The sequence below is a fragment of the Balaenoptera acutorostrata genome, chromosome 14 (assembly GCF_949987535.1).
Source record: "Balaenoptera acutorostrata chromosome 14, mBalAcu1.1, whole genome shotgun sequence".
NCBI classification, from domain to species: Eukaryota; Metazoa; Chordata; class Mammalia; order Artiodactyla; family Balaenopteridae; genus Balaenoptera; species Balaenoptera acutorostrata.
Window position 1 is genome coordinate 83293351 of NC_080077.1, and position 24380 is coordinate 83317730.

General features: G+C 42.0%; 1 protein-coding gene across 5 annotated transcripts in view; it reads left to right on the plus strand.

The window, feature by feature from the left end:
• CGAS (cyclic GMP-AMP synthase) overlaps nt 1–22112 on the plus strand; it is a 33378-nt gene extending 11266 nt beyond the window's left edge. The window contains exons 4-6 of one of the 5 annotated variants that reach the window (XR_009005173.1): nt 4308–4410; nt 7214–7907; nt 21527–22112. Coding sequence is in view for 4 of the 5 variants with exons in the window: in XM_057527710.1 (XP_057383693.1) it covers nt 4308–4410; nt 7214–7565 (455 nt within the window). In the remaining variant the exon portion in view is untranslated. Of the gene's footprint in view, nt 1–1188; nt 1266–1895; nt 2522–4307; nt 4411–7213; nt 11402–21526 lie in introns of those variants that run through there. The other 4 variants (XM_057527711.1, XM_057527712.1, XM_057527710.1 and 1 more) reach the window with 4 other exon arrangements.
• Nucleotides 22113–24380: the final 2268 nt, after the last annotated feature.

Consider the following 24380-nt stretch of genomic DNA (forward strand, 5'->3'; position numbering starts at 1 on the left):
TATCTAGGCTATCATTCCATAGCTCTATGTAGAGATAGCACTCGTTCCTTTTTTTAAAAAAATTTTATACTGTTTTTAAAGGTTACTTTCCATTTACAGTTACTACAAAATATTAGCTGTACTTCCCGTGTTGTACACTATGTCCTTGTAGCCCATCTTATATCCAGTAGTTTGTACCTGCCCCTCCCCCCCCACTGATTACCACTCATTTGTTCTCTATATCTGTAAGTCTTCTTTTTTGTTATCTTCACTAGTTTGTTTTATTTTTTAGATTCTACATATAAATTATGTCATACAGTATTTGTCTTTCTCTGTCCGACTTATTTCACTTAGCATAATGCCCTCCAAGTCCATCCATGTTGCTGCAAATGGCAAAATTTCGTTCTTTTTTTTATGGCTGAGTAGTATTCCACTGTCTTCTTTACCCATTCATCTGTTGATGGACACTTAGGTTGCTTCTGTATCTTGGCAATTGTGAATAATGCTGCTGTGAACATTGAGGTGCATGTATCTTTTCGAATTAGTGTTTTTGTTTTTTTTGAGCACCCATTCCTTTTTACAGTCTGTTTTTGCAGCTGGTCGAGGAATAGTAAATCCATATCTAATTTTGCTGGTATTGCCAAAATCACCTCCATACAGAATTCACCAATTTGCATTCCCACAGCAGTGTATGAGAGTACCCATTTCACCCTCAGCTTTAACAACAGAACTCATTAAACCCTTTGGAATTTTTGCCAATAATCCAAAAAGAGAGAAATGATATTTCAACATAGTTGTTTAAAATACACTTTTAATTTTAGAATACTTTAAGATTTGCAGAAAAAGTACAAAGATAGTATAGAGAGTTCCTATACACCACATACCTTTTTCCCATTATTAGCATCTTACATTAATATGACACGTTTGTCATAATTAATGAACCAATATTGATGTAGTCTTGTTAATTAAAGTCCATACTTTACTCAGATTTCCTTGGTTTTTCCCTAATGTCCTTCTTCTGTTCCAAGATCCCATCTAGGACACCACATTGCATTTAGTTGTCACATCTCCTTAGCCTCCTCTTGACTGTGACAGTTTCTCAGTCTTGCCTTGTATTTGATGACCTTGACAGTTTTGAGGAGTACCAGTCAGATATTTTGTGGAACGTCCCTCATTTGGCACGTGTCTCATGCTTTTCTTGTGGGTTAGACTGGAGTTCTGAGTTTGGTGGAGGAGGACCGCAGAGTTGAAATGCCATTCTCATCGTATGACATCAAGGGTACATCGTGAGTATGACTTAGCACTGCTGGCATGGACCTTGATCACCTGGCTGAGGGAGTGTTTGCCAGGTTTCTCCACTGTTAAGATCCTCTCTTTCCCCCTTTTCATACTGTGTTATTTGGAAGGAAGTCACTGTGCGCAGCTCACACTTCAGCTCACCTCTTTATTTTTTTAAAATTTATTTATTTATTTATTTTTATTCGTTTGTGCCGGGTCTGAGTTGTGGCTCGCGTGCTCCTTAGTTGCGGCATGCAAACTCTTAGTTGCGGCATGCATGTGGGATCTAGTTCCCTGAGCACGGATCAAACCCAGGCCCCCTGCATTGGGAGCGTGGAGTCTTAACCACTGGACCACCAGGGAAGTCCCTAAGCTCACCTCTTTAAGAGCAGAGTATTTACACAAATTATTTGATATTCTGCATGGGAGATTTATCTCTTCTCTCCCATTTATTTATTTACTTCAATCATATCAGTATGGGCTCATGGATATTTGTCTCATATTTTGGGCTATAATTCAATAGTGCTTTCATTTTGTTGCTTAAATTGTTCCAGCTTTGGCCTTGAGGAGCTCTTTCATTTGGCTCCTGTGTCCTTTCGACGAACGTCCCATAACTGTGGGTTTTGTTTTGTTTTCAGCACTAACTCACTTTCTCGTACTACAAGATGCTCCAGGCTCATCTTGTGTATTTCTTGCTTCAGTCCTAGAATCAGCCATTTCTCCAAGGAACCCTGTATCCTTTTATTGGAGAGTGTACTAGAAGCATGATCTGGGTGCTGTGTGTGCTCTGCTACTAGGGTGTCATCCCTCTCAGCTGGAGTAGCAAGGAAATACATGTATGATTACTAACCCCAGCATATGTACAGCTCTGTAGCTATTTCCATATGTCACCACCTGCATCTGTTTTAAGTGGTACATGAGTTCATACTGATGTCTCCAACTGTAATCCATTATCACGTGGATCGTTCTACCTTCTCTCCTTGCTCTCTGTAACCTCTCATTCCAACAGTGAGAAACCTGGCTCCCACCATCTGCCACCCACCTCCTCCGCTGTTGCTTGTTCAGTTCCAATCCACATGTATGGATGGTTCGGAATTGTAAATCCATTCCCCTGTGTGCACAGTGCATGTGTACAGTTCCTTTTGCCTTCAGTCTTACAGACCCCATTTCCAAAGTAACTTAGGTCAACACCTTTTGCCCCCATGCCCTTCAGGGAGTTTGTGTCATACATTCGTAATACAGTTAGAGTATTTTCACAGTCTGCATTACTTCTTGAGATCCCTTGACCTTCTAAATGACTCTTTAACAGTTTGTGTATGTTAGGGTTCACTCTCTGTGCCATGAAGTTCTATTGGTTTTGACAAATGCATTGCATCGTGTATCTACCATTACATGATACCAATAGTTTCACTTCCCTAAAAAGTCCCTGTGCTTCACTTATTCAACCCTCCGCATCCCAAACCTCTGGCAACCGCTGACCTGTTTACCATCCCTATAGTTTGCCTTTTTCAGAATGGCATAAATGGATGCTGTAAATGGATTTATACAGCAGCTATGAGCACACCTATCTGTGCCACCTTCTCCATATATTTCTTGTCTGTATATTGTGTAGGCTTTAGTATACTCTTTATTCTGTCCCCCCCAAAATCTTTGTCTGTCCTTGAGCTATACCATATTGTCATACATAATGTGACTTTATAAGTCTTGATATCTGCTCTCCCACTTGGTCCTTCTTAAAGAGTGTTTTAGATATTCTTGACCCTTTTATTTTCATAAAAATGCTGGTATCATCTTGTCAAGGTCTACAAAAACATTTTTTTTGGAGTTTTGATTTTGAGTGCATTGACTCTATAGATGAATTTGGGGAGACTTGATATATTTACAATAATGAGTCTTCTAATTCATGTGCAGGTGCACATCTCCATTTATTTAGATTTCCTCTAATACTTTTCAGTGAAGTTTTTGAATTTTCTCCACAGAAAGTTTATATGTCTTTTGTTAGATTTACTCATAGGCAATTGTAACTTTTTATTATGAAAAATTTTAAACCAATAGAAAAGTAGACTGAAGAATATATTGAACTCACGTATACCTGTCACCCAGCTTCTTTTGTATTTTCTACATATACAGTTATATCATCTATCAGTAATGATAGCTTTGTTTCTCTCTTTCCAGTGATATAACCCTATTTTTCCTTCTCTTACTGTGCTTGCTAGGTTAGCCAGTGCACGTTGAACAGAAATGGGGATAGCACACAGCCTGCCTTCCTGATTTCAAAGAAAAAACTTCAACTTTTACGTTAGATTATCATGTTGCTGTGTTTTTTTTTAATATAATCTACCTGTTATTAGATCAAGTTTCCATCCACATTTAACTTACTGAGAGGTGTTTTCTTTTAATGATGAATGAATGTTAAATTTTATTAGCTGTACTTTCTGCTTCTGTTGAGTTGATCATATGTTTTTCCCCTGTTTTGTTAATGTGACAGATTATATTGATTGATTTTTTAAATTATAAACCGATTTCTGATTAAAACCAGATAGTGATAGGATGGTCAGAGCTTAAAAGAGCTATCCATGGTTAAAACTTGGGGAGAAGGGGGAGATCATTCTATTCTTACATAAACTCCCAAAAAATAGAAAAAAAAGAAATGTTCCCTGGTTCATTTTACATGAATACCCAAACTTGCAAGGATGGTATAAAAGGATAAACAAAAAACTTCAATCAATCAATTCAAATTATTGTTGAAACAAAACATCAACAGACTGTATTTAGCAATATATAAAAGGCAATACATCTTACCATGGCTAAATGTATTAAGCTCTGAGTTCTCCCCCCAATTTTTTTTCTATCTTGGCACGTTGTTTGCTTGTTCAAATCACTTGTTTTAATATGTAATCACATTGTTTATCTGTTCACTTCTTTTGGTCTATCTCCCCCTAGAAATTTTTCAGGATGATATTTTAATGAAGGAAATTGTTTAAATATTGTGTTGTTTATATTGTTTGTTTTTGGTAAAGTGCTTTTCTATTTTTCTTTTGGAAATTAAGAAGAAACATGGCGTCTGTCCTTCTCCCACATTGAAAAGGAAATTTTGAAAAATCACGGACAATCTAAAACATGCTGTGAAATTGATGGAGTGAAATGTTGCAGGTAACCTCCTTATTTTGTGAAATGACAGATTATCAATAGAATGCTTAGTTCTTTGTTGACTCCATAGTTTAAACCTGAAGATGATCATTGCTGGGTTGAGTCCTGGGGGCAGTCATGGCTGGATTGACCTGGAGTATTAGAGTGTAAGAATGAAACCAAGGAAGCCAGGTCCAAGGGACTAAGGAAAGAGTGTTGTTAGAAGGCAATGGTGGGACTTCCCTGGTGGTCCAGTGGTTAAGACTCTAAGCTCCCAACACGGAGGGCCTGGGCTTGATCCCTGGTCAGGGAACTAGATCTTGCATGCCGCAACTAAGAGCCTGCATGCCACAACTAAAAGATCCCGCACGCGGCAACGAAGATCCCGCGTGCGTGCCACAACTAAGACCCAGCACAGCCAAACAAATAAATAAATAAATAAAAATTTAAATTAAAAAAAAGAAGGCAATGCTGGGGAGCATAATCCTGAGCCTGGATTATATGGATGTGGATGTATGCAAGTAGGACAGAGCGAAGGGTGTGAACACTAGTCATGACTAGCCGTGACAGTTGGATTTGTCTTAGTGTTCTGGTTGCTTCAAGGTAATGAATATTAATGTTGCATAATGGGAGGAGACCAAAGGACCACTCTTATTGGATGCTGGTGCTTGCTTTGAGGTGGTTTGGCTGTGTTGAAGGCCAGGGACTGACCAGCTAAATTTGAAAAAACACTGAGAGATGGGTAATTATTTTTCTCGCTAGCATACACACCATAAAGAACTGAGCTTGAAAAGGAATCATTCATTTGAGTTTCTAAAGTTGTCTGGAATAAGGATCACAAAAGTTAAAAGGTTAAAACAAGAATGCCCAATGTGCAGGCACAGGAAGTTCTTTAAGGCTTCATATGCAGGCTTTGAAGCAAGCATTAAGAAAAGTATATTGTTGATTAGGCTTAGTAATTTTATAAACATTAAATTTTGTCAGCTGCTAAATAACTGGATGATTAATGTAAACCAAAATAAGACAAAATCATTTTATAAAATTTAAAACAAGATTTTTCTAGGTACTAAATAACTGGATGAATAAAATAAATATCTGCCAGTTTCATGTAGTTGAATTAATCCTGATAGAATAAAATATTTAAGCTAGGAATGGGGAAGAGGAAAGGAAAAAATAGGTTCTTGAAACTTTAAAGCATGTATTTGAAAAAGTAATTAGGTTTTAGAATGACTCTGTAATTATATTATTTATATATATTGGGGTGGCCAAAAGGTTCGTTCAGTTTTTTCCATAAGATGGCTCTAGTAGCACTTAGTTGTCTTTAACATCATTTGAAACAATTTTGTTAGATTGTATTGACAGCTGTCATATCAGTGTGCATTTTTAAAAAAAACATCAAAATTGGTGAATTTTTGTGTATCCATTTTAATATTGAAGATGGAAGAAGAAAAGCAACATTTTTGGCATATTATGCTTCATTGTTTCAAGAAAGGTAAAAACGCAAATGAAACGCAAAAAAAGATTTGTGCAGCGTGTGGAGAAGGTGCTGTGACTGATCTAACATGTCAGTAGTGGTTTGCGAAGTTTCATGCTGGAGATTTCTCGCTGGACAATGCTCCACGGTTGGATAGACTAGTTGAAGTTGATAGTGATTAAATTGAGACATTAATTGAGAACAATGAATGTTATACCACACAGGAGATAGCCGACATACTTAAAATATCCAAATCAAGCATTGAAAATCATTTGCACCAGCTTGGTTATGTTCACTGCTTTGGTGTTTAACTTATGGGTTCCACATAAGTTAAGTGAAAAAACCTTCTTGACCATATTTCCGCATGTGATTCTCTATTGAAATGTAACAAAAACGTTCCGTTTTTAAAACAAATTTGTGACGGGTGATGAAAAATGGATACTGTACAATAATGTGGAACGGAAGAGATCGTGGGGCAAGGGAAATGAACTACCACCAACCACATCAAAGGCTGGTCTTCATTCAAAGAAGGTGATGGTGTGTATATGGTGGGATTGGAACGGAGTCCCCTATTATGAGCTCCTTCTGGAAAACCAAACAATTCCAACAGTATGGCTCCCAATTAGACCAACTGAAAGCAGCACTCGACGAAAAGCATCCAGAATTAGTCAACAGAAAATGCATAATCTTCCATCAGGATAATGCAAGACCTCATATTTCTTTGATGACCAGGCGAAAACTGTTACAGCTTGGCTGGGAAGTTCTGATTCATCCGAAGCATCCAGAATTAGTCAACAGAAAACGCATAATCTTCCATCAGGATAATGCAAGACCACATATTTCTTTGATGACCAGGCAAAAACTGTTACAGCTTAGCTGGGAAGTTCTGATTCATCTGCCGTATTCAGCAGACATTGCACCTGCGGATTTCCATTTATTTCGGTCTTTACAAAATTCTCTTAATGGAAAAAATTTCGATTCCCTGGAAGACTGTAACAGTTCTGGGACCTGGAACAGTTCTTTGCTCAAAAAGATAAACAAGTTTTGGGAAGATGGAATTATGAAGTTGCCTGAAAAATGGCAGAAGGTAGTGGAACAAAACAGTGAAGTGAATACGTTGTTCAATAAAGTTCTTGGTGAAAATGAAAAATGTGTCTATTATTTTTACTTAAAAACCAAAGGAACTTTTTGGCCAACCCAGTATCTTTATTGTTTTTTGTATCTATATGTATTATAGTATCTGTATTGTTTACTATATCTATATGTTTTTCCTGTAAGATACCTAAAGTTCTTTGTGGAATGAAACAGGTTGTAAAGAAGTAAAAATAAATGGTTTTCTTTTTCATTCAACAGGAAAGAGTGTTTAAAACTAATGAAGTATCTTTTAGAACAACTGAAAAAAAAGTTTGGAAACCGAAAGGAATTGGATAAGTTCTGTTCTTATCATGTGAAAACTGCCTTCTTTCACGTCTGTACCCAGGACCCAGATGACAGTCAGTGGCACTCCAAGGATTTGGAGCTCTGCTTTGATAACTGTGTGACATACTTTCTTCAGTGCCTCAAGACAGAACAACTTGAGCATTATTTCATTCCTGAAGTCAATCTCTTCTCTCGAGACCAGGTTGACAAGCTAAGTAAAGAATTTCTGTCAAAGCAAATTGAATATGAAAGAAACAATGGATTTCCAGTTTTCGGTGAATTTTGAAATTATATTTTTAAAAAGAATCAAGAATTAGAGTGACTTTATAATCATTGAAATGCATCACAGCGATGATTGACTAAAATGAATGTAAATGATTATTCAGCTCTCCGTTTCTCTTCATAAACTCTAATCAATATAAAAGGATGGGTTATCCTAGGAAACAGATTATTCAAGGAATAAGAAGCAAAGGAGTATTTAAAATATACAAGCTTTTTACCGGAGTGGCATGAAAAGAAGGACAAAATACATACCACCTCAATTAAATTCATCAAGCACTGACTGAACACCACTTCTCACCTAGCACAGATGTGTGGAAGGAGGCAAGGTCATTGCCTCCACGAACTGGTAGGTTTTGTTTAACATACGAATATGTTTGGAAGCCATGTCCTGTCCTATGTGTTAGGACAGGTAAGAAGGAAATGAAAAAATAGGTTCTGTGTGTCCTGGGAAATTCTTAATCTTTCATAGAAAAATATAGGATACTTTTCTACACATGGCTAAATATAAAACATAACTTACTTTCTTTTATTTTAAGTAATACTTTTATATGTATTTCTGAAAAGGCAATACACACATGGTACAAAACTCAAAGAAAAGGGTGTAGAATAAAATGTCACCCTCTCTCCTCTGCACTTAGGCAGCATTCAGCTTGAGGCAGTTGCTGTCTGTTAACTTTTTCCTATTCAGATATTTTGCCCATTTTCTTATCGGCTTTTTTATTGTTTTCTCATTGTCATTTGTCATTCTCATATCATGAATAACTTCTGTGTAGACTGTCTATACCAATTTTTGTGTCTTCTAGTGAGAAAGGTTTTTTTTTGTTTTTTTAGTGAGAAAGGTTTTAAAATTTAAATTTTGAATGTATCAGTCTTCTCCTTTCTGCTTGTGCATTTTATGTATCTTTAACAACCTAATGTGTTTGAACGTACTAAAAGTTGGACATTTGGAGGAGAGTTTTGGGGACAGTGTATGATAAATAAACAGAAACTTAGGCAAACAAAAAAATCCAAGCTACTTTTAACTCCAGGAAAAAATGTATGTGTGCAAGAAAAGAAAACTAATCATAGTCTAATTTGAGAATATTGCTCAACTGTATTTGTGAAGTCAAAGTAATATTATAACTATTGACTATTAACCTTATCAGGATTATGATTAATTATGTGGAGAGGATAGGGCCTGAGTGCTTGTGAGTGACGGTGGTAGAGGGGGTTGGACTATATTAGTTTCCTACAACTTACCACAAACTTCGTGGCTTAAAACAGTACACATTTATTATCTCACAGTTTCTGTGGATCAGGATTCTGGGCATGGTTCTGCACAGGGTCTCACAAGGCTTCAGTCAAGGTGTCAGTTGGGGCTGTAGTCTTATCTGAGGCATAACTGGAGAAAGATCCACTTTATTGGCAGTATTCAGTTTCTTACAGTTTTAAGACTGAGAACTTCAGTTACTGTTGGCCAGAGATTGCCCTCAGCTGCTAGAAACTGCCTTCAGTTCCCTGCCATGTAAACTCCCAGCATTGGCAGCCCATAACATGGCAGCACTTCAAAGCTGGGAGAGAGGGAGAGACTCCAGCAAGAGGGTGCAACAGTCTTATTTAACATAATTACATACACATGATCATACATCCCATAACCTTTACCATATAATTGGTTGGAAGCGAGTGACTGGTCCCACCCATGCTGAAGGGGAGGGGAATCACTTAAGAGTGTTATGTCAGTTTAAACAACTGTATAGTTAGGGGGAAAACACTACCCACAAGACTACTCTCACTTCTGACATCAGTTGCAGTTTCAGGAGATTCTCCAAATCATTCTCAGGTTTGATAATTCACTAGAAAGACAAAACTCAACTGAAACCAGTATATTCATGGTTACAGTTTATTACAGGGTAAGGAAATAGGTTAAAATTAGCTAAGGGAAAAGGCACATAAAGCAGAGTCCATGACGGTACCAAACACAGGTATTCTTTTTTCCCTGGGGAGCCATGGATACATTTTATCTCTTGGCATCAATGTATAACAATACACAGGGAATATTGCCGACCAGGGAAGCTCACCTAAGCTGCAGTGTTCACAGTTTTTATTGGAGCTCAGTGGTTGGCTTGATTTAATGCTGTTTTTCAGTTTTGGTATCAGTTATCTTAGCTTTATGAGTTGAAGAGTTTTTCAACTTTTCATCTTTTATTTCCAGAGGGTATGCCAGATTTACCCTCTTGAAAGCCCTTGATTACTTTTCCTGTTTCTTCTGTTTTACTTATTCAGCTTAACTACCTGAGTTAATTTTACTAATTTAGGAAAATATAGTCACACTTGTGAATTCATATTTGACATACAGTGTTCTTACTAAAGAATCAGCTGTGGGTTTTCACTGAACACTGTATTTTCAAATTTGTTAATTTCTGCTTTTACCTTTCTTCCTTTCTTTTCTTCTATCAGTCTTCCTATCAGTAATACCAGGAAATTATTATTGCATAAATGAATAATGTAGGATTAGGTGATGAGGGCCTAACTAATTATACACAAATATAAATACTAAATGTTAATATGAGTAATTATCATATAGGGAACAGAACACTGTACACATAAGGGAAGGTAGGGGAACATGATTAGTCAAAGAAGCTTTCATGGAAATCAATTTACCTAGGATTTGTTTTAGCATGGAGTGCTACGCTGACATGTAAGAAACAGCCGCTGTGTATTTTGGTCCCATGAAATCCTTTTACTGTTTCATTTCAAAGTAGGTTAAGTATAAGAAAAGTACCAAGGGACTTACCTGGTAGTCCGGTGGTTAAGAATCTGCCTTCCAATGCAGGGGATGCGGGTCCAATCTCTGGTTGGGGAACTGGGATCCCACATACAGGGCAACTAAGCCTGTACGCCACAACTACTGAGCCTGCGGGCCTCAACTAGAGAGCCTGCATGCCACAAACTACAGAGCCCATGCGCTCTGGGGCCCGCACACTGCAACGAAGAGCCCTCGCGCTCTGGAGCCCACGCCATAACTAGAGAGAGGCCCGCGCACCACAACAAAGAGCCTGCTCACCACAAGAGCCTGCACGCCGCAACGAAGACCCAGCTGAGACCCAATGCAGCCAAAAATAAATAAATAAAATAGATAAATATTAAAAAAAAGAAAGTACCAAATACTATTTGATAACCACAAAATTAAAGGGCTATTGAGAAAGACATATCAGCTTGTCTTTTATCATAGAAACAAATTTACTGTGTTGACAGCATCCTTTTCACTGCTATGACAACATCTGAACAAGCTTTAAATGTTTTAAAGACTGACCTTAATATAGCAACATTATAGGAGACAATTTATTTTTATTTCTTTAAATAAAGATAGTAAAATATGAACTTTTAATGCTACAGTCCTTAAGATCCATACAAAAATTTTCAACTCAAGGTTATATTTGATTTTATGAAAGTATAAAATATTGAATTCTACATTTTTTAAAAGAAGTTTTTTAACATCTTTATTGGAGTATAATTGCTTTACAGTGGTGTGTTAGTTTCTGCTTTATAACAAAGTGAATCAGCTACATATATATACATACGTCCTCACGTCTCCTCCCTCTTGCATCTGCCTCCCACCCTCCCTATCCCATCCCTCTAGGTGGTCACAAAGCACCAAGATGATCTCCCTATGCAGCTATGCTATAGCACTGCGGCATAGCAGTGCTATGCAGCTGCTTCCCACTAGCTAGCTATTTTACATTTGGTAGTGTATATAAGTCCATGCCACTCTCTCACTTCGTCCCACCTTACCCTTCCGCTTCCCCGTGTCCTCAAGTCCATTCTCTATGTCTGCGTCTTTATTCCTGTCCTGCCCCTAGGTTCTTCAGAACCTTTTTTTTTTTTTTAAGATTCCATATATATGTGTTAGCATACGGTATTCTTTTTCTCTTTCTGACTTAACTTCACTCTGTATGACAGACTCTAGGTCCATCCACCGCACTACAAATAACTCAATTTCGTTTCATTTCATGGCTGCGTAATATTCCATTGTATATATGTGCCACATCTTCTTTATCCATTCATCTGTCGATGGACACTTGGGTGGCTTCCATGTCCTGGCTATTGTCAATAGAGCTGCAATGAACATTGTGGTACATGACTCTTTTTGAATTATGGTTTTCTCAGGGTATATGCCCAGTAGTGGGATTGCTGGGTCGTATGGTAGTTCTATTTTTAGTTTTTTAAGGAACCTCCATACTGTTCTCCATAGTGGCTGGATCAATTTACATTCCCACCAATAGTGCAAGAGGGTTCCTTTTCTCCACACCCTCTCCAGCATTTATTGTTTGTAGATTTTTTGATCATGGCCATTCTGATTGGTGTGAGGTGATACCTCATTGTACTTTTGACTTGCATTTCTCTAATGATTAGTGATGTTCAGCATCCTTTCATCTGTTTGTTGGCAATCTGTATATCTTCTTTGGAGAACTGTCTCTTTAGGTCTTCTGACCATTTTTGGATTGGGTTGTTTTTCTGATGTTGAGCTGCATGAGCTGCTTGTAAATTTTGGAGATTCATCCTTTATCAGTTGTTTCATTTGCAAATATTTTCTCCCATTCTGAGGGTTGTCTTTTCGTCTTGTTTATGTTTTTCTTTGCTGTGCAAAAGCTTTTAAGTTTCATTAGGTCACATTTGTTTATTTTTGTTTTTATTTCCATTTCTCTAGGAGGTGGGTCAAAAAGGATCTTGCTGTGATTTATGTCATCGAGTGTTCTGGCTGTTTTCCTCTAAGAGTTTTATAGTGTCTGGCTTTACATTTAGGTCTCTAATCCATTTTGAGTTATTCTTGTGTATGGTGTTAGGGAGTGTTCTAATCTCATTCTTTTACATGTAGCTGTCCAGTTTTCCCAGCACCACTTATTGAAGAGGCTGTTTTCTCTCCATTGTATATTCTTGCCTCCTTTATCAAAAATAAGCTGACTATATGTGCATGGGTTTATCTCTGAGCTTTCTATCCTGTTCCACTGATCTATATTTCTGTTTTTCTGCCAGTACCATACTGTCTTGAATACTGTAGCTTTGTAGTATAGTCTGAAGTCTGGGAGCTTGATTCCTCCAGCTCCGTTTTTCTTTCTCAAGATTGCTTTGGCTATTCGGGGTCTTTTGTGTTTCCATACAAATTGTGAAAATTTTTGTTCTAGTTCTGTGAAGAATGCCATCGGTAGTTTGATAGGGATTGCATTGAATCTGTAGATTGCTTTGGGTAGTATAGTCATTTTCACAATGTTGATTCTTCCAATCCAAGAACATGGTATATCCCTCCATCTGTTTGTATCATCTTTAATTTCTTTCATCAGTGTCTTATAGTGTTCTGCATACAGGTCTTTTGTCTCCTTAGGTAGGTTTATTCCTAGGTATTTTATTCTTTTTGTTGCAGTGGTAAATGGGAGTGTTTCCTTAATTTCTCTTTCAGATTTTTCATCATTAGTGTATAGGAATGCAAGAGATTTCTGCGCATTAATTTTGTATACTGCTACTTTACCAAATTCATTGATAAGCTCTAGTAGGTTTCTGGTAGCATCTTTAGGATTCTTTATGTATAGTATCATGTCACCTGCAAACAGTGACAGCTTTACTTCTTCTTTTCCGATTTGGATTCCTTTTATTTCTTTTTCTTCTCTGATTGCTGTGGCTAAAACTTCCAAAACCATGTTGAATAATAGTGGTGAGAGTGGACAACCTTGTCTTCTTCCTGATCTTAGAGGAAACAGTTTTGGTTTTTCACCATTGAGAATGATGTTGGCTGTGGGTTTGTCATATATAGCCTTTATTATGTTGAGGTAAGTTCCTTCTATGCCTACTTTCTGGAGGGTTTTTATCATAAATGGGTGTTGAATTTTGTCAAAACCTTTTTCTGCATCTATTGAGATGATCATGGTTTTTCTCCTTCATTTTGTTAATATGGTTTATCACATTGATTGATTTGCCTATACTGAAGAATCCTTGCATTCCTGGGATAAACCCCACTTGATCATGGTGTATGAGCCTTTTAATGTGCTGGTGGATTTTGTTTGCTAGTATTTTGTTGAGGATTTTTGCATCTATGTTCAACAGTGATATTGGCCTGTAGTTTTCTTTCTTTGTGACATCTTTGTCTGGTTTTGGTATCAGGGTGATGGTGGCCTCGTATAAAGAGTTTGGGAGTGTCCCTCCCTCTGCTGTATTTTGGAAGAGTTTGAGAAGGATAGGTGTTAGCTCTTCTCTAAATGTTTGATAGAATTCACCTGTGAAGCCATCTGGTCCTGGGCTTCTGTTTGTTGGAAGATTTTTAATCACAGTTTCAATTTCAGTGCTTTTGATTGTTTATATTTTCTATTTCTTCCTGGTTCAGTCTCAGAAGGTTCTGCTTTCCTAAGAATTCTAAGAATTTGTCCATTTCATCCATGTTGTCCATTTTTTTTGGAATATAGTTGCTTGTAGTAATCTCTCATGATACTTTGTATTTTTGCAGTGTCAGTTATTATTTCTCCTTTTTCATTTCTAATTCTATTGATTTGAGTCTTCTCCCTTTTTTTCTTGATGAGACTGGCTAGTGGTTTATCTATTTCATTGATCTTCTCAAAGAACCAGCTTTTAGTTTTATTGATCTTTGCTATTGTTTCCTTCATTTCTTTTTCATTTATTTCTGATCTGATCTTTATGATTTCTTTCCTTCTGCTAACTTTGGGGGTTTTTTGTTCTTCTTTCTCTGATTGCTTTAGGTGTAAGGTTAGGTTGTTTATTTGAGATGTTTCTTGTTTCATGAGGTAGGATTGTATTGCTATAAGCTTCCCTCTTAGAACTGCTTTTGCTGCATCCCATAGGTTTTGGACCATCGTGTTTTCATTGTCATTTGTTTCTAGGTATTTTTTTGGTTTCCTCTTTGATTTCTTCAGTGATCTCTTGGTTATTAGTAGTGTATTGTTTAGCCTCCATGTGTTTGTATTTTTCCAGATTTTTTCCTGTAATTGATACCTAGTCTCATAGCATTGTGGTCGGAAAAGATACTCGATACAATTTCAGTTTTCTTAAATTTACCAAGGCTTGATTGTGACCCAAGATATGATCTATCCTGGAGAATGTTCCATGAGCACTTGAGAAGGAAGTGTATTCTGTTGTTTTTGGATGGAATGTCCTATAAATATCAATTAAGTCCGTCTGTTTAATGTATCATTTAAAGCTTGTGTTTCCTTATCTGTTTTCATTTTGGATGATCTGTCCATTAATGAAAGTGGGGTGTTAAAGTCCCCTACTATCATTGTGTTACTGTCGATTTCCCCTTTTATGGCTGTTAGCATTTGCCTTATGTATTGAGGTGCTCCTATGTTGGGTGTATAAATATATACAATTGTTATATCTTCTTGAATTCATCCCTTGGTCATTATGTAGTGTCCTTCTTTGTCTCTTGTAATAGTCTTTATTTTAAAGTCTATTTTGTCTGATATGAGAATTGCTACTCCAGCTTTCTTTTTTACAAATTTGGTTTTATCTACCTGCAATCCTGTGAAGATGTCTGAGTTTAGATGTGGCTTCTTTTGCCACAGAAGCAGGGAACCCTGAGCACTCCTGCCATTTCTCATGTGACCATCAGAGGGCAGTGCGTGGCTATTTGTGACAGTCACACAGTCCCTAGTTAATCTTCCTCAGAACATGTTTTATATCCTTAGAGGATTTCTTTAAGAATTATTTAATTTCCTTTTATTCTTCAATCCTTTGGAATCTAATGAAAACTCCTTACAAATAACAACTAAAGGTAACGCACTGAATGGGCGATGCCCCTTCTTACACATAAAATTATGTGTCTGATTGACGGTGGAAACTTGCCTGACATAAAATTTTAAAACTCGTGGCTAAGACTCTGCGCTCTCAATGCAGGGGGACTGGGTTGGATCCCTGGTCAGGGAACTAGATCCCACATGCCACAACTAAAAATCCCACACGCAGCAACAAAGATCCTGAGTGCCGCAACTAAGACCCAGCACAGCCAAATAAATAAACTCATCCAAAATGGATCAAAGACCTAAATTTAGGAGCTAAAACTATAAACTTATAGAAGACGACATAGGAGCAAATCTTCACAACTTCGGATTTGGCATCAGTGTCTTAAACATGACATCAAGTCAACGAAAATTAAAACATACATTGGATAAAGGGTCACCAACATGACTGCTTTGCATCTGGCTCTTAAGGTACCCCTGGCATCAGATGAGAATTACACAAGGCATTTCTCCAGTAATTCTCCCAAAACCCATTAAGCAGCTCCAGTTGTTTTCTCCATTTTAGAAATGGGGCCACTTAGGCTCACAGCCTTGCTGGGCTCACCCAGCTAAGAAGAGGCTGAGCAGGGACCAGACTGCAGTCTCTCTGCCTTTGGACCCTGTGCTCCTTCCACACTGCTCACCCCTGGATTCTTCCAGAGATCGGATCCCCAGGCCTCGAGAACTCACTGAGCTCTGGGGCAGTGTCACCACCTACGCCTGGGGCTGGACTCCTTGGCCAGGAGTGGCCTGCCCTGGCCACTGGGGGCCCTCCCAGGCCCAGGATCACCCGATATCTGGGCAGAAGATGGTTTCTCTATGAGCTCCAGGAATAAAGGTTCCTGTATCCTCAGAGCTGAGAGGTCCCTCTGCGGCATCTGGTCCTAGCCTGCTTGTCAGGTGGGCCCTGCAGGCGTCTACTGAACACTGGGTTCATATCCTGCCTTGGCCAGTCTGTGGGGCAGAAAAGGGGGCAGTTTCTTTCAGCTCCATTTCCTCGTCCGTCAACAGGGACAGTGTTTCTACCTTCTTCCTGGAGTTGTTAAGAGATTCAATGAGACGATTCATGTCTGGAAAAGAGACCTAGGTAAGGACTGGATCATCCTTAGCTGTACCCGCTGATACGACCTCCCTGCAAGCCCACTGCTGCCCTGGGCTCCCTGCCTCTGCCCACTCTGTTCCCTCTGCTGAGGGCCCAGCTCCCTCAGACTCAGATGATTCTCCAGGAAGGCTTTTTCACACTCCCACTGGCTGGGGTGCCCCTTGGCCGGCGGTGGGGAACAGCACTGGGGCTCACGCCGTCAGACCTGGGCATCCCTGGAGCTGGACATGAACCTGTGCCTGAGGACGATAAGGTTCCGAGTGTGCAGGGCTGACCCTGGAGCGCCGTGCATAGTGCCGTCTCCTCCTCGGACCACAGGCCGGGACGCCCGGGAAAGGGGCTTCCTCCTTCCAAGCAGCCACAGTGAGCTGCGCTGAGCTCCCTGGGGCGCCTCCCACCTCCCCTGTGCACTTGCCCCGAGACTGCATCTCAGGGTCCCGCAGCCACTGGGGGCGGGGGGCAGTGTCTTCTCGCGGGTCGATATTGAAAGTCAGTTTCTGGAGAAGATGTTAGTCTTTAATGGAAACGACACTGGGAAGAATCCGGGCCCCTTCGTACAAACCAACACCGAGCCTGAGCCCGTAACTGTGAGGGCACTGCCCGCGCCGTGGGGACCCTGCCCCGTGGTCCTCACTGCTCTCCACCCCGGTTCCATCAGGCGCGTCCCCCCTCTTACCCTCAGAGGAGCCCTGAGTGTCCTCCCTGTGAAGGTCTGTGTTCTGTGTATGGGGACCCGTCTCTTGGCCGAGGAGAGAGAGGTCTCTGACCCGCAGCCGCAGATAGAGCGCCCTCTGTCCTCGCCTTGAGGGAGGTGAGGGCGCCCCCCTTCTCCTCCTCACCTGGCGTCTTGGGCGGGAAGCCGAACCCCACCCCACGCAGAAGCTGAATGTGAGGGGTGCCAGGGCTGGGGGCTGGCGCAGGGGCGGAGCCAGGGGTCACTGCTGGGGGAGCCCGAGGGGTGCTCAGGGGCGGTGCCGCCTCCAGGGCTGGGTGTGTCACTGGACGGGCCGGGCTGAGATGAGCTCCGGGGAATGGAGCAGGGGGGTGGGGCGGGAAACCTGGGCCCGGGGACTGGGGTGGCCCTCCCTGCTCCGCGGGTCACTCTTAGGCACCCTGACGGCCTCCACTGCCCACTCGGCCATCTCCCTGCCTCAGGCGGAGCTCCGGGCTCTCGGGAGCCCCTGCTTTCCCAAACAAGGCGCAAACTTGAGGAAGAGACACAGATAGTGGGAACTGCAGCCAACACCTAAAAATGCGCACGAATTGTGTTCCCCAAATTCCACTTTATAGGAACCAGTCCTAAAAAATACAGATTGATGGATGCAGATGTACAGTACAATTAGGAGAGTGAAAAACTGGGAATGGCAAGTTTGATGATTATAGTACAATATTGTTGTCTATATTCACCATACTATGCATTAGATCAGATCTTTAAAATTTAAAAAAGAAACCAGAAAGCCAGCTACACGAAACTTCTAATTTTTCAATGTTGATAAAATTAGAAAACCAAAAGTTGAAAACCAAAGTTTTCAACAGATTGTTGGCCAAAACAAAGCATTTCTAAAGCTGGATTTGTCTTGATATGAGGGCGTCTAGATTTTTACTTAGCACTAAACAATGTTGCAAAGTGTGTAAATTGCACATGTGTTATCTTTTCTCGTGGTTTAATCACATGGAATTTTTAAACCACATTTGAAAACCCAAAGTATCTAACGAGTCTATTAATGGCAACTCAGCTCAGGAGACAGGCTATATATAAGGACTCTGAGGTTAGAAGTCCAGCCCCAGGGCTGAAACTGATTTATTCGGTGACCTTGAAGAAGGTCATTAACCAGGAGTTCACCTCAGCATCTGGGTCTGCTGTGAGAAGAGCTAACAGAAGGGATTTAAAACATTTAACTCCCTCCCAACAAGTGCTTCAAGAATTCATGATGCTCTCGGTAAAGTCTGTCTCATTTGGACAGTTCCCACGAATTTTGCCAAAATTATCAGCATGCTATGAAGCCCCAAAATGACAGCTAAGCACTACCAGCTGAATGCAAGCTTTTGCAACATTGTAAAAAAAACAACAAATATTCCTTTTGTAAATTACAACATGTTTCCCAGGAAAAAATAGTTCTAAGTCAATATTTTTTTTTTCAATCCCTTAGGCTCTGAACCTAACTTCCTTATAAAGCATAGTAGAAAAATGAAAACGTATTCAATATTTTAAGCCTCAGAAGCAAATAAATTGGTGGAAGAAGCTAATATTTACTTCTCTGCTTATTCACTCATATCTGTATATGATCCTTGAGTCGAGGCTGTGAAGAGTGCTAATTTACATTATTCGTTATTAGTAGAATGCACTCAGCAAATTTAATACTCTTATGCTGTATTTTATAAACCTAGATGTGTGCTGCACAGATATGCACAATAATTATTTTAACAGGGTCAGTCCAATTAATAAATTTTACATACTCCAAAATTATTGTGTGGTATATGGAACCATACTTTCCCTATTCATCGGTATGAAATCCTCTTTCCCTTTGATATGGTTTGGTGTGGGTCTTTAGTAACGCCCCCAATCTCATCCAACCTATCAGTGGCATTAAAAACTAATGCTCATTTGTGAACTTTGTGGGTTTTCTTCAGCATGAAAAATGAGTTGATCACCCTTCTGGAACCCCTATAGCTACTTTCTCTAAAGAACATACAGCATCGATCTTACGAAATTACTGTGCACGCTTCACTTTCGTGCATGGTCAGTATCGTGACGTGTTCCCTCCCTCATCCTCACCGTTCGCCTCTGCCCCTTCCTCTCCAGCCACACATCACCTGCTCCGACAGTTCTGCCCTTGTTTGCTACATGCCTATCTGCTGCCTTTTCTCAGCCTTCCCAGCTTCACACAGACCTGACTCGTGTGGCATGTGTGTGCGTTTCTGGCCCTCCAGCCTCCTACACGAGGCTCACGCACTGCTCTGCCCAAGCCCATCCTCTTGACTGCAGGCTTTGCCTCCCTCGCCCACTCCACAAAACCCACCTCTGTGCTCTATTGCCCTTTACGTTCAGAACGGCCTCCCACGAACATGCATACACCTCCTTACTATGCTGCCTCAGATCATTCCTCCAGAAGGGCTTCCTAGTCTGCAAGCGTCCCTGCTCCTGTGTCTCCAAGTCACAGTATCAGCTGTTCCTGCCCTATTTTTAGCAATTCACTTTTCTCCCTGAAAGGTTTTATTTGGAGCCTTAACTTTTTCCTGGATACTTTCTTTCCAGAAATAATCAGGGAAACTGCAGCAGTGTATGTTAAACATGCATAATACTTATTTTTAAGTAAGTTATGCAAATGTTACTGAGTCCAAGCTCGCTCTGCTCCCCACAAGACTGGCCAATAAATCGGGAGACGAGGTGTTGACGCAAGGAATAGCGACTTTATTCGGAAAGCCAGCAGACCGAGAAGATGGTGGACTAGGGTCCCCAAGAAACCATCTTACCGGGGTCTGGATGCCAGTTTCTTTTATAGAACAGAGAGGGGGAGGAGGAGAGGAAGTAAAAAGGCAATTAGTTTCGCCTGGCTTGGCCAGCGTCGGGGAGGGGATGTGTTAATTTCTTCTTTTCTGCAGCCATTCACAGGTGGGCAGGGTCAGATTGTCTCCCTGTGAACTGAACAAAGGCGCTTTAGTTTAACATTCACGCAGAGGGGCAGGGTTCCCTGAGGCAGGCCATTATGTACGACTATAATAACAAAAGCAATGAAAAGCAAAGGTTAAAGTCAAAGAAACAGATCTAATGTGGAGTCAAAATTGGCTCTTCCCTGTTACACAAACACATGGGCAGGAGCAATTCTATTGCCTGACAGTCATACGGACCAGTGAGAGCAGAACCAAAATTGCTTCTCACACATGAGACCCTTACATCTTTGCTATATAGTATTTTAATAACCACTACTTTCAGGAATTTTGAACTTTTAAATAAAAATGCCAGGTCAACATTTAGAATGTTTGTTAAAATGTTTAATGTTTGTTAAAATTTAATGTTTGTTAAAAAGGCTTTTTAAAAAAAATTTATTTTATTTATTTATTAATTTTTGGCTGAGTTGGATCTTCGTTGCTGCATGTGGGCTTTCTCTAGTTGCAGTGAGCAGGGCCTACTCTCCGTTGCAGTGCACAGGCTTCTCACTGCAGTGGCTTCTCTTGTTGCGGAGCACGGGCTCTCGGCGTGAGGGCTTCAGTAGTTGTGGCGCGTGGGCTCAGTAGTTGTGGCGCGTGGGCTCTAGAGCGCAGGCTCAGTAGTTGTGCACGGGCTTAGTTGCTCTGCAGCATGTGGGATCTTCCCGGACCAGGGCTTGAACCCCTGTCCCCTGCATTGGCAGGCGGATTCTCAACCACTGTGCCACCAGGGAAGCCCTAAAAAGGCTTTTTAAAACTGCCTTTATCGTAGATGTATGAATGCATGATTCTCAGAATCTTTGAGTAGTTTCGCTCTGTATAGTATAGAAGGCTTGAATTGAATGAAAATGTGTGCCTTTAAATATCTTTGAAAGAAAACACTAATATTATGTCTTTTTCAACTAGAGTGATTTACTAAACTAGCTTTTGGAGGAACCATTTGTCACCTCCTTGCTGCAATAAAACTTCATGCAGTTTCCAAAAACTGAAATTCTGTATCTGTCTACATTCCCTGTGACCAGATATGAACTGATACAAAAATAATAATAATCAATAGTGATTACAAGCTTTTAAGTCACTGCACTAAGTTCGTAGGGCAGGCTGCCCAGCCTCTCTTCATGTGATAGCTCCCAGTCTTGGAAAAGATCGATGCTAAATAAATAGTTCACTGCTTTGCCCAAAGGCTCACAAAATGCCCTTTGTCCTCAACTATAAAAGTCATGAAAAGAAAATGTGAAGACTCAAGGTCTTCATCTAGTTTCCTCCAAACAATCCATCAAGCACAATCTCCCTTCTCTCGAAACTTCTGTTGCACTTACACTGTGTGTCACTCACTCTCACAGTAAACCATACCGTCTTTTCTTTCTCTGTGTGTTTGTCTTCCTGCCCCAGTCTCCTGTGTTATTGCTAGCCGCTGGGACCATAGACTACATACACTCTCTTTGCTTTCCATTTCAGCTCTTGGTGTGATGTGAACGGACGGGAGGAACATGAATTCATTCAACAAACATCTGCTGCATATCTACTGTGCTCCAGGCACTGTAACTAGAGATACAATGGTAAACAAGAGAAGAGATTCCAGAGAACTGAAATCTAGAGGGAGAGAGACAAGCAAGCAAACAGGCAAGTACCATCAAATGTGATGCGTGATACTTGAAGCCAGCAGTGGGGTCATGAGAGCACCCTTGGGATTCGAGCTGGTTGTAAAGAATCCAGGATGAACTCTGGATGAAGTGACTTGAACAACCAATCTGGAGGTGATTAGGACTCAGCACAGTGAACAAAGGTTGGGGGAGCGGAGGAGTTTTCCAGAGAGTTTAAATTGCATCCCAGAGGTGAGAAAGAGCAGAGCACATTAAAGGAACAAGAAATACTCCAGTAGACTTGGAGTTTACAGTTGTGGTGAGGATTGGAGATGTAAGATGAAGCTCTAAAAATGAGCCGAGACCAAGAGACACAGGAGGATATTTGGTCTTGCATCTCAGGGTAACGGAGGGTTGGGGAAGGTGCTGAACGGGCGTGTTACTGATTGTGGCTGGGCTTCGGAAAGGTCTTTCTGGCTGCGCTGGGGAGAGATGGGGGGAGGGGGTTGCGGGGGAGATCCAGGTGAGGGCGGGGCTGCGGCGGGGATCCGGTGAGGGCGGGGCTGCGGCGAGGTTCCGATTGGGGGCGGGGCTGCGGCGGGGATCCGGGTGGGGGCGGGGCTGCGGCGGGGATCCGGGTGGGGGCGGGGCTGCGGCGGATCCGGGTGAGGGCGGGGCTGTGGCGGATCCAGGTGAGGGCGGGGCCGCGGCGGGGATCCGGGTGAGGGCGGGGCTGCGGCGGAGATCCGGGTGAGAGCTGGGCTGTGGCGGATCCGGTGAGGGCGGGGCTGCGGCGGGGATCCGGGTGAGGGCGGGGCTGCGGCGAGGTTCCGATTGGGGGCGGGGCTGCGGCGGGGATCCGGGTGGGGGCGGGGCTTCGGCGGATCCGGGTGAGGGCGGGGCTGTGGCGGGGATCCAGGTGAGGGCGGGGCTGCAGCGGGGATCCAGGTGAGGGCGGGGCTGCGGCGGGGATCCAGGTGAGGGCGGGGCTGCGGCGGATCCGGGTGAGGGCGGGGCTGTGGCGGATCCGGGTGGGGGCGGGGCTGCGGCGGGGTTCCGGGTGGGGGCGGGGCTTCGGCGGGGATCCGGGTAGGGGCGGGGCTGCGGCGGGGATCCGGGTAGGGGCGGGGCTGCGCTGGACCAGGGCCGGGGATGCGGAGGGGTTGCACTGGCTTCCGATCTGCAGGTGGAGTAAATGGGGAAGACTAGGTGGTGATTGTTTTGGAGACTGTGGGAGAAGGAGGAGGAGCAGGGGGATACCCGTGTTTCCAGGTTAGTCAACTGCAGGTAGGCTAGTAATTCTAGAGCAGGACTGCGGTCCTCAGGGTGTGGGCCAGCAGCGTTCGCACCACCTGGGAACTGATGAAAAATGCAAATTCCCCAGCTCCACTCCGGACCCAGTGAGTGAGAAATGTCCGCGGAGGAGACAGGCGACCTGCGTTTTAACCACCTTCCAGGGATTCTGGTGCGTGCTTAAGCTTGTAAACCAATGTTTTAGCTCATCGGTCGTCCAACTGTTTTGCTCAGTACACTAAAAAATGTTTGAAAAAATATGTACAATTCACACGTTTTAAATTTGATATCCAAAACATTTTCTTTTTACATATAAACAGCTGTAAAGGATGTAAGTTCTAGCATATAAAAAAATACTGTCTTTTAAATACAGTCCATGAAATCAAAATACTCTAGCAATTTGGTACCCACCATTGCACACTGAGAAGATAAACACGCTCTCTCTTTTTTTTTTTTCGTCTCAAAATATTTAATTTCGTTTGAAAAGGATACATTCCCCGCTTCCCTCCCGCCACATCACTCCGGCCCACCGGCAGCGGCACACTCGCACGCACACACGCACATAAGGCCAGTGGGCTACGCTCTGCCTCTGCCCTCACCGGCTGGGAAGAAGGGTTTGCGCCTTGCCTCCTTCCCCAGCAAAGGTAAAGGAGAGAGGCCTGCTGGAATGCCAGCTCCCAGGGGAGGACGCAGAGCCCCACACACTGTCGCGTCACATGCACTTAGAAAAATAAAACCAAGTGGTGTTCTGGCATCCCCAAAAGTGTAAAACAGCAATATCCACCTGGAAGTCATCTTTGCCATTTTCTAGAAAAATTTATTGCACTTAATTAACAGATGTTAAAGGAGCTCTGGGGAGGGGGGTGGGGCTTTGCCATGAAAACCAAGGGATTTCAGCCCTTTGCTCCCAGGGCCCTGGATGGAGAGCTGCACAGCATGAAGGGGCCCTTTTCTGCCGGCCCCCATGCCTGCCACCCCACCTCAAGCAGGAGCTGCCTGCCAGGGCCACAGCAGGTCCCCTCACCAGAGTGATGCTTACCGAGTCAAGGTTCACTACTACGTGCCTTCCGCAACCTCAGGACCCAGACAGGCAAACCCTTGCCTTTGGCCAAGGGTAAGAGTTACCCAGGTCCTCCACAAGGCTGCTGGCCATTGTGAAAGCTCTCTCTCTCTCTCTCTGAATATATATATTTCTCTATCTAGATATACATTTATTATATGCATATTCTTGCAACATTCTAGCTGATTCATTCATGATTTGTCTGTTCTGAGGTTGCAATGAGGCTGAAGACAGGGTGTTTAGGTAGGGATGGTGCTTCCCAGCCCACTGCAAGCCCACAGAAAGCCATTTACATTGGTGTCTCTAGTCTCCAGTGCTTTTTAGAGGATGTCAAAGATCTGAGCATAGGCACCTCAGTCTTTGGCTGTCAGCCCCA